Source organism: Poecilia reticulata, linkage group LG10 (genome assembly GCF_000633615.1).
Source record: "Poecilia reticulata strain Guanapo linkage group LG10, Guppy_female_1.0+MT, whole genome shotgun sequence".
Taxonomy (NCBI): domain Eukaryota; kingdom Metazoa; phylum Chordata; class Actinopteri; order Cyprinodontiformes; family Poeciliidae; genus Poecilia; species Poecilia reticulata.
In genome coordinates this window covers 1,443,673-1,454,160 of record NC_024340.1, presented here as the reverse complement: position 1 = coordinate 1,454,160, position 10,488 = coordinate 1,443,673, and the positions used below count along the sequence as shown (strand labels likewise).

The 10,488-nt window shown below is 41.6% G+C and overlaps 1 protein-coding gene across 2 annotated transcripts; it reads right to left on the bottom strand.

Annotated features, from left to right (window-relative positions):
• Positions 1-1,078: 1,078 nt before the first annotated feature.
• On the bottom strand, positions 1,079-10,239 carry slitrk4 (SLIT and NTRK-like family, member 4). Of its 2 annotated transcripts, XM_017307173.1 has the most exons (3): positions 8,788-10,239; positions 5,652-8,166; positions 1,079-5,085 (listed from the first exon to the last, which is right to left on the bottom strand). In XM_017307173.1, the coding sequence occupies exons 2-3, from the start codon at positions 8,122-8,124 to the stop codon at positions 5,078-5,080; spliced, it is 2,481 nt and encodes an 826-aa protein (XP_017162662.1). In that variant the 5' UTR covers positions 8,125-8,166; positions 8,788-10,239; the 3' UTR covers positions 1,079-5,077. The 2 variants fall into 2 exon arrangements, with proteins under 2 accessions (XP_017162662.1, XP_008417750.1); XM_008419528.2 differs by having other exon boundaries at positions 1,079-8,166; positions 8,788-10,238.
• Between the last annotated feature and the right edge of the window lie 249 nt (positions 10,240-10,488).

Genomic DNA, 10,488 nt, shown 5'->3' with positions numbered 1-10,488 from the left:
AAAAGGAATCTGAAAACCTGAAAAAGGCTCGAGCATGTTTGCCATTTGGAAAGTAAAGTATACATCTTTCTAATTTATTTCATTTATCATTTTCTATACTCTGAAATGTTTTGATCAAGATCTTGATTGTTTTGTGTTATTTAATTTAGTCACAAAAGGTCAACAGACAAAAAAAGACTTACAAAAAAGAAAATAATCATTTCAATGCTTTCTGGGCCTCCAGGTTTGTTTAGATCAGGTTTCAAAACTGATCTGAACCCGGCGGTTCCTAAACTGGATCCAGTTTAGATGTTTGGCAAATTATTAACACAATAACAAAACCACAGGTCACAAAGTGAAGAAAAAATAAATAAAACAGCTTGCCGTAAATATGTAAAGTTTTGCGTCTTTTCTTTGGGACTTTATGTGAAGGCAGTAATCAGCTGTATTTACTTTTTACATTAATACCTAGAAATTAAAAGGAGCTTTATAGAAAATACATGAATAAAAACCATTAAAACTGTTTAAAAGAGAGATAAAGTCACAAAAACAACATACATTTGCTCGTCATACTTTGGCTGAAACTTCTTCAGCTCAGCTGCTCGGCTTCTATATCCAAAGTGCACAGCGCCCCTAGTGGCGGATTCCATATCTCTGCCTCTAGCAGTTCTCCATCAGTTGCTCCACATTTAAAACCCTCCAATCAGTCATGATGCCTGTAAAAAAATGACTCTATAGTAAACTAACATGTTCTGGTCTGAAACAGGGATATTTTTTTACAGTAAGCATTCAGTACAGGATTACATAACTGCCTCTGCAGCAGGTGGGATGATAAGAGCAGAGAAAAGAGAGAGAAGCAAACACAAATAAATGGAAAAAAAAAAAGCCACAAGGCTTTTCTCTATGTTTTCTGTTTCTACTCCTGCGTAATGAGTTAAATTAAGAAGAAAATCATTTCTCCACCCTGCAAGTACCTCTTGATCACACAAGAGGCCTCACACAGACACAAAGTCACTGCGGTAAAAACGCTGGACTCAAAACAGGCCCTTTTTTTTTGCAAGCCAGGCCTATCTTTACTTTATTTCTTTTTTTTTTATTGTTTTGCCTTTTCTGGATGATGATTTATCTCGTCTCTGACGAGTGCAGCATGACCAAGGGTTTGACAGGACGGGAAGGAAAAAGATGAGACAAAAAAGTTTGGACATATCAGATTCCCTCACCCAACTCCCCACATGCCGTTTTTAGTTCATAACTGCCAAGGGTTTTAATTATTAACGAGGACAATTCTCTGGCGTGTGGGATGAGTCATGCTTTCTGCTGCTGGGTCTTACTCGAGCCCGAAAGGTTGGATCACCACAGAAAAGGAGAAGAAGGGAATTTTTAACCCTAAAAAGGCATGAAAGTTTGATAGAAGTGTCTAAAAACGTCCGGCGCTCAGGAGGGCAGCTGCCTGGGAGGAGGAAGTGGCTCCAAAAAGAGGACAGAAGAAATCTCAGTATGAAACAGGTCAAAGTTGATTACTACACTGCAATTTTTTAATATAATTTTTAATGGCTAAATAGGATTTTTGGAGCAGGTGTTTTGTTGGAATCCTGTGAGTTTGTCAGTATCATTTTAATCTTTTCGCTTGGTGGAAAGCAGATTCGCCAAAAGAAACTGAACAAAGTAGATTAAACCGTCTCAACGCAGCAACTTTTGATCGCACAAGTCATCTGAAAGTTTATGTCAACTCTGCTTTACAGAACTGTATGAAATCAGTCAACATTTATTTAAACAAAAGATCCAATTGGTCAGTTCACAGTTTTGTCCTTTTAGTGCCCATTTGGGACAAATGCAATACAATTTGATTCTTTCCTGCATCCATTTTCTTGAAAGGTAAGTTTTTGAATAAATTACAGAAATAAATATTTGTGAATCTCACCCAAGATAACTTCTGAAAGTGTTTCATTGTAGTCTATTTCCCATCCTTTATGTTTGGACAAAAATGGAGTTTTTTCTTACTGTAAAATATAAATATATAAAATTTCAGGGCCACATGTCGTACCCAAAGAAGTCGGGCACAAAAACATCAAACTCTACAAACACACAAAATGGAAATGGCCCAAATCTTTTGCTAATTTACTAAGAATATTTTATATTGTTTCATTGTTTCAAGCATTAAATGCAAGTTTCAAACAAAATATGTAAAAAGTTTATTAAATCTATATTTTCCATATTTTCTATAGGGGGATTTATTTGAGATGATATAAAAACTGATGAGATAGGATTTACTAAAACTATTTGTACACGGTTTACCTTATTAGCAGGAAGCTAATAAGAACCAGGGATCTTGTACCACCATTAGGGTCTATGTAAATAACAATTCAGTGGGGTAGATGGCAAAAATAACATTTTGTGCCACCTGCTTTGACATTTTTGAAATTTGATTAGTTTAAAAAATGTAAAAAAAATAAAAATAAAAACTCACTACATTATGTCTTGTCTGATTAACTGACCCAACAGCTTCAGTCTTTGGGAAAATAAAATCTGTTTCTTCTGAATACAATAATTATATTGCTGCAAAGTTATAAATTGTTCATAACCTCAGAAGTTCCCATCAAAAAAACCTTGAATGAACAGGTTGGATAGTGTTAGCTCCCTTTCAAAGTCTCTTTTTAAGCCATTTTTAAAATAACCTAAACTGAAAATATTAATATTTTCTCATTTTAGTGGGACACAGTACTTGGAATACATTCACAAGTTACCATGAGGTTTGTTGCTATTTTCTCAGACTTACACCTTCTGTATTATTATGCTAAAGCTACATCAGGAGAGACTGAAGCTGCATAATTTTCCCAGTTTGTTTATCTGAAGCTAGTTAGGGTCATTTTCTCAGAACTATGACGCTTGAAAAATCACATGAAATTACTTTTTACATAAATATGATAATGTTTACGGAACACCTGGTGGAGTCGGAGGAGGCCAGCGAGTCACAGCTTACAAGCTAACACAGCTGACAAGGTCAACTGAAAGTACCAGTAGCTTTAGCTAACATAAAGCTAAAGAATAATAACTCTTGACTTGAAAAGTGAGAAAACACCAATACATTTAAATCAAATTAGTCTGTGTCTGAGCCATAAAAACGTAGAGAGATAACCACTTTTCACCACAGATTACTGCTAATAACTTCTCAGAACAAGCTTTACAGAGTCTAAATGATCAGTTGAATAGCATTTTAAAGAAATCTGCGTGACAAGTAGTTCTAAATAATGCTTCCAGCTGAGMACACACTTGAAAATGTTCCAGATGTAACAAGCAGCAGCACATTAGCATCAACAGCGTTATTCAGTCTGAAAGGACCACAAAGACCGTTTTCATCAAGCACCATMAAAAGGTAACGAGGATTTTAACTTCAAGAAAAAAGGGGGACACAGTGCAAATAGGTGCTCATTTTAATACCTTGATTTCAACATGATTATACAAGAGAAAATGAACCAATATACAGGAGATTTCTGACCAATAGAAAATTGTATTTATTATACTTTTCATGATACATTCTACTCAGTTGTAATGTCAAAAACACTCAGAAATTTAACTTAATAATGCTTTTTAAATAAGGACCAAATAGAGTTAAGCTGATAAAAGAATTTTAAAATAGAACTTGTCCTGACAACATAACCCCAAACTAAATAAAATTATTTGAAGCCGTCATGTCTGAGCTTTTTTTTCTTGTCGTTTTTTTTTTTTTCTTTTTTTACTAATATTGCACATGGTGTTTTACGATATGATTCTGTCCAAGTCTAATAATTTAGAGCCTCGATTTGTTCGCCTCAGAACGCCTCCTCTCCCAAAGCCCAACAATGCCAGAAGCACATCAAGTTTAATGCACATTTATTTTGGTTGCATAATGTTGATAAGAAACCTTTGTTTTTTTTGTTTTTTTGTTCTTTTTTCACAACATACTGTGGGAGATAGAAGAATCGGGAAAACTGCTCAGGAGTTTTATGGACTACCAGGCCTCGTTCTGTCATCTTTCGAGCAGAAACGCCAAAGATTACATTTCACACTCTTTTTGTTTTTGCAGGTTCAGGCTGCTCAGCAAAATGGAAAGAAGCAAAGACCCACTTAGAACAACTGAACAGTCCCTCTTTGCAGCCTGAAATAGCTCTGAAGTGTTTTGTCAAGTCCTCTCCGCTCTTTTCTTGCCCCTTTTAAATAAAACCAATACCTCTTAAATAATCCTGCATAGAAAAATAAATGAACTATGTTGTTAATTCTTTTAACTAAGAATTGAGAGCAGGCGAGGGGTGCAGGATCGCTGATTGAAATATATTATGGGTTGGTTTTAACACTCTGACTCATAGTCTCTCGAAGATGCTCCGTCGCACAGTATCAGTGTGTAGATATTAGTCTGTCCTTGTAATTTACAAATCAGTCCCACAGATACAAACAATGTAAGACTTACAAAATAAATTCCAGGTTACGCTTACATGGCAAGCAGCTTTGTAACTTTTTTTTTTTCCTTCGGGTTTATTTTTCTTTTTTTTTTCTTTTTCTTTTTGTTTCAAGAAATAACGTCTCTGACAGTGTATGTGCCGTTAGATTTCACCCAGAAAAAAAAAAAAAAAACATACGTTTACTGTAAGTAGCAACTTCAAAGAGAAACACAACTCCAGTCAGAAGACACTATATTTAACATGGCTCTTTACACAAGAAAGCAAGTCATTAAATCATTCCCAAAAAAAATAAAAAAAATAAAAGAGTTTTACAGTGCCGTCAGTTGCCATTAATGCAAAACAGGAGCCATTTATCTTCCCAGCAAAGAGCAGGTGTACTGCTGCTGGTGGGTAATCCAGACAAGATGGCAGAGAGTCTGCTGTTGACTTCAGAGAGGATCCCCAGATGTGGACACCCTCACGATAAAAAATAATAATAATAACAAAAAAAAACAGAAAGGGAAAAGGTAGCATCCATAAAAGTCATTAAGTGTTCAAAACCTCATTCCAGATTCAACAATCCCTTGATTCTCTCCAAGCGATCAACACCCGACGCTCCCCCTGCCTTTTCCTTTTGTTAAACACGGCCTGATGGCAGCGAGGTATATTCTCAAGCACTGTTTTCAAGACCCTTTGATTTGGTTGAAACAACAAAAGGAGGAGGAAAAGAACAAAAAGAGAACAAAAAAAATAAGTATCCATTTCAATAGCAGCAAAAATACTACGACTGTAATTTTGATTTCTTTGTTTTTTGGGGGGTCCTGTTGTAAGTTTGCGGGATTCATACAGGTAGTGACATGAAAAATCCAAAAGGTCTCTTACTCTGAAATACATCCGCTCTGATTCTAATAATAGCTTTGTAGTGTGGAGCCATTTTGTCTATCTCTGCATTGGTCATTAAGGATTTCCAGAAGGCACTTTTTTGTTCTGTGTGTAGGTGTGTGTGTGTGTGTCGATGTAGAGATGAAGACAGAAAGCCAGAGATGAGGGGGTTTGAATAGGGTGTGTGTATGTGAGACTTGAAGAGAGAACAGAAATAAGATAGAGTTTGCCTGTCTATTGGCTTGATGTGTGTGTAATCAGTGCTGACCATCAAACAAAACAGTTCCTACATTTTACTCAGGGCAGTCTGCTCCTCGAGCACCTGCAGGTAATCAGGCGTCCCTTGGAGCTTGGCTTTCAACTCGTAATACTCACTTTTCCTCTGCTCCACCACGATCTTACTGTGGTTTCCACCTATCAGTGATGATTTCTTCATCTTTTTATCCAGTGTCTTTTCAGGATAGCGGATTTCATACCCGCCCATCCCTATACTGTTAAAATCTCTTTTACTGTCCAAGAAGTTGTGGATGAACAGGCTGGGCTCTCGGTTGGGGAGAAACTCCTCGAGTTCATCGATGGTGCTGAGACGTTTGTTGCGCTCCAGGGTGGAGAGTAGGTCCTTGTCCTTGTCGGGACAGTTTCGCAGGATGATCTTCTGTCTCTGCGAGTCAGCAAACTTGAAGCCGGCGTCCATGTCTGAGGACCGTCCAATGCCGCAGGTGTGGCTCTTGCCAATGTGCTCAATGGTCTGGGGAATGAATGTTTCACCTCCCAAGTCATCCCCAGGGATGGACCCTTTCTTGCCGGACTTGTGGCCATGGCGACGAAGCTGTAGAGACAACGAGCCACACTCCTGGTTCCCCAGCCCCTCTTGTCGGCCCACGGGCTTTTTATTCCGCCTTAGGACAAAGACTAGAAGGCAGAAGGCCACAAACACAGTTAGGATAAGCACCACAAGTATGCTGAGGATCATAATGGAGAGAGGCACAGGTCCTCCTGGAGGTGCCTTGCCGACTCCTGCGGGTGATACCGAGGTCACAATTGGGGTGGAGCTTGAGATAGGTGGAGGTGTCGTGAGTTTAGGACAGAGAATCTCATTTTTAATCAGACGCAGCTCAATGTTGGCAAACTGCACAGGGGAGGCACATTTCACCTCTTTTGCAGCCACTCCATCACTGAGCCTCTGCAGCCAAAGCTTGAGTGCGACCAAATCGCAGGAGCACTCCCATGGGTTGCCCTCTAGATCTATCTGGGTCAGCGACCGCAGATTGTCCAGGACACCACTCACTGGCAATGTCATGAAGTGGTTGTTTTTCAAGTTGAGTCTGGCTAGAGGGACACCAGCAAAGATATAGGCTGGGAGACTCCGAAGGACATTGTTGTTGAGATACAGGAGTTGTAGATTGGGCATCGAGTCAAATGTGCTTGCAAGGATCTCTTTAATGGCATTGTATTCCAAATAAAGGTACTGGAGGTTTGTGAGGCCCAAAAACATCTCTGGGTGTAGCTGTTCAAGTTGGTTTCCATTCAAATACAGTCTCCTTAGATTAGTAAGGTTAGCAAACACACCTTTTTGTACCACTGCAATTTGATTACTGCCAAGATGAAGCAAATCTAAGCCCTCAAAGCCTTGGAAATCAGTTGGACTGATATCACGGATGTAATTCCCACTTAGGTGAAGTTTCTTGGCATTTGGGGGTTTGGAATTAAGATCAGCAAGATTTCTTATACTCCTTTCCTGACAGCTTACACTAACACCAAAGTCAGAGGGATGGGCCTTACAGCTGCAAGGGAGTGGACACAGCATTAGGGGAGTCCGTGGAACAGTTTCTCTGTTTTTGCCAAAAGGGGGTAAACCAGCCACAATGCCGTTTCCATAAAACTTAGATGAGTCAGTTGATTTTGGCGATTTTGGAGCAGCTGTGGTTGGCGTCATTTTGGATGGCACCTGCCCATTTTCAGGCTGTGCAGGTGGCATCTTAATATCAAATTCGCTTCCCGTTCCCATGGGACAAAGCTCCTGTCTGTTGGTTTCTTTCAGGAGCCTCCCATATAAGTCACTTGGGGTTTCACATATGGCCTCGCCAATAAAAATATTGTAGGGCATGTTTTCAAGCCATGCCTTCAGAGGTGCTAAATCACAGGTACAGTTCCAGGGGTTGTCGTCAAGCTGCAGCTCTACGATCCGGCCGATATGCTCAAGGACTCCTAAATAAGGAAGGTTCTGAATCCTGTTTCCTCTTATATCCAAGTGTGTGAGAGAGGCAAAGCGGAAAATGTTCTCAGGAAGTGCCTGTATGAGATTATCATTCAGAATCAGCACTTTGAGTTTGTGTAGTTTATTAAATGCTCCCCTTTCAATGTATTTTATTAAGTTGTAGTCAGCCTGAAGGTATTCCAGGTTTTCAATGCCTTGGAAAGTGTCAGCTCGCAGCACCTTCAACTCGTTATTGTTAAGGTGCAGCTGCTTCAACGCGCTCATCCCCATGAACGCTCCGCCTTCGATGTTCTGCAGTTTATTGTTCCCCAGCTGCAGTGACACAGCGTGGGTGAAGTTGAGGAATGAGTTAGGGTACAGCACAATCAGAAAATTGTTCTGGAAGTTCAGGTGGTACAGGGAGGAGGCCGGAGGGATGAGCTGCGTGGGCCGATAGACGGTGATCTTCTCACAGTTGACGTACAGCACGTTCTCCACTGACATGCAAGAGCAGGCGATGCAGGTCTCGGCCATCAGGTCCGAGGCAGTGGGGTCCGTTATCGGAGGTCCGTCTGACATGGAGGAGAGGGATGAGGAGAGGGAGCCCGAGATGGAGGAAAAAAAGGCTGCCAGCAGGGGTACGAGCAGCATCTCGCCGGTTAGAAAACCTCCCCCAGTAAACCATTTAGTAACCTTTGGAGAGAGATAGAAAGAGAGGCATGCAAAAAACATTCAATCACTCAGGTGTAGATATGTGTGGAAGCACACACTCACAAAATGCAAGCCATTTGAGACTCATTATAAAACAATTCTGGCATCTCATTCATTAAAAGACAGTTTCTTCATATTCCATAAGAAAAAAAACACTGCTGTGTAGCATTTCTCACTGTTCTGCATTGCCTTACTTTTCATTGGCTGACTAAAACTACCTTGATTACTTAAACATAATGAATGCTGCAGATCCTCCCGTCTTATTCTGGCACCCAAAGCGTGATGCGTCGCCTTAAAAATGTCAAAGGCAGCAGCGTGACTGTTTGGCTCATTCAACATGATCAAAGTCAAAAGGCTCTCATTTTGTATGAAGTGTCATCTAAAGCCAGGAGCACACGGCTTATTTGGCAATGTAAAGCTAAGGGAGGAAGAACTGGGACTGTGCCCATTGCTGAAATTTTGAGATGCTGGGATGCGACCGTCCTCCAGTCTTTTAGTCAGAATCTATTGAGATAATTTAGAACCTTTAAGAGTGACCAAAGGAAAAGACGGGTCTGGGTTATCTTCAAATCATGGAATTTAAAGAAAAAAAATGTGACTTACCAAAAGCTGCGGTGGCAATGAGCGCGGCTCCCTCTGGAGACTTGGGGCAGCATTGATGGAGACGTGCGCAAAACAGTCCTTCCAGCTCGAGTGTAAGAGCGCAGATGGATTTGAGGGGGTGCAACAAGGTTTCTCCAGCCCCTTTATGCCCCTGTGCAGCTTTAACACGATTCAAGCTAAACTAGAAGGAGGAATAGGGAAGGGGGTAGGGTGGGGAGTAACAGAGGAGGAAAAGGAAGTGGGGTGGGTGAATAGGGAGGGTGTGGGGGTCTGATTTCATCCGATGCGCCTCTTGCTGACGGGCTCCTTTTGCTTGGAAAAATCTCCCCGCTGGTCATTGGGCCCCCAGAGCGGCTGTACTACCTCCATGGGAGAGGGCTCATTTGCTTACAGAGGAGGTAGAAAAGGTGAGAAGAGCATAGAAGTATGGTGAAGTAGAGATCTTCCCCCTCTTTCCTTTTGTCTTTTTTTACCTTTAGAGATGTTGACGGTGCGTCCAGAGACTCCGAAGCAAGGAAAAGGGTGCAAGGTGGATGCAGCCAGATAAACCTCTCATTCTCAAAGGTTTGTTTCCCCAACGCAATACAGGGGAGAAAGGAGGTTCCAACACTGTGCGCCTGGTTTCAGATCTGCACCGCAACCTTCAGCGATCCATGGAATAATAAATACTGGGTCGTAACGAGCTGAAGTTGCGCAAAGGGGTAAGGAGCAGCCAATACGCTCCAGTCAGACTGTGGGTTATTTTCCATCCTGGCAACATATTTCCAACGTTGTTCTTGGTGTTTCAGTCAGGGGTTCAAATAAAGAGAGATCAATACTACATATAAGACATGTTTCAAAAAGAAATTACTTGTCACTGAGCCTTCAGTCCGCTCCGGTGCAAAACAGGAGCAGGAAAGTCCGCGCTCTCACCGTTTCTTCCATCCCTCCCCCCCCAGTCAGAGAGCACAGAGGATGGGAGGAAATTGGAGGACTGGTAAAGCGTTCCTCTTAGATTAAAAAGGAAAAAATATATATTTGTATCCAGAAAAAGAGATCGGAGATAGTGCAGGAGGAGAGGAGGCTTGCATTACCTCGTCCTATAGAGGCGCAACGGGATCAGGTGCAGAAGTCTGCTAGTGTGCAGCCGCATTCATGGAGCTTCCCACACGACTGACAGAGGAGAGTGCAGAGATGTGGAGAGAGCGACAGAGAGAGAGAGAGGAGGGAAAGAGGGAAGCAAAGGGAGGGGAGGGGGGTCTCTCTTAGAAACTGGAGAAAAAAACCCTCAGACCTTGAAACAGATTCATTATGTCAACCGCACACTTCTAATGGCTACATTTCTTCATCCTTGTGCATTTAGATCTCAGTTGTTGCTCTTCAGTTTCTTTCTCTGCATTAATCTTATTAGTATTATTTAGTTTTCTCTAGCCTACTACAAGCAGCAACTAGGAAAGAGGGTGCGCGAGTATGCGTCGGCTTGGATGGACTTGGTGTTGGGTTAGGAGAGAGAGAAAAACTGAAACACGGTCACAGCTCCGACTGCGACCACAAAGGGGGGGGTGATGTGTACGCGCGTGCGTGCATGTGCATGAGCTGCATTTTAAACAGACGAGCAGAGAGAGAAAGGAACCAACTGGAGGAGGAGGAGGAGGAAGAGGAGGAGGAGGAGGAGGAGGAGGAAAGGGGACGGTATTGTGGAGTGCTGCAGTCGGAGAAAAC

What these genes read in the sequence shown, in the direction of transcription:
- slitrk4 (XM_008419528.2), bottom strand. Translation starts at nt 8,124, where the DNA reads ATGCTGCTCGTACCCCTGCTGGCAGCCTTTTTTTCCTCCATCTCGGGC.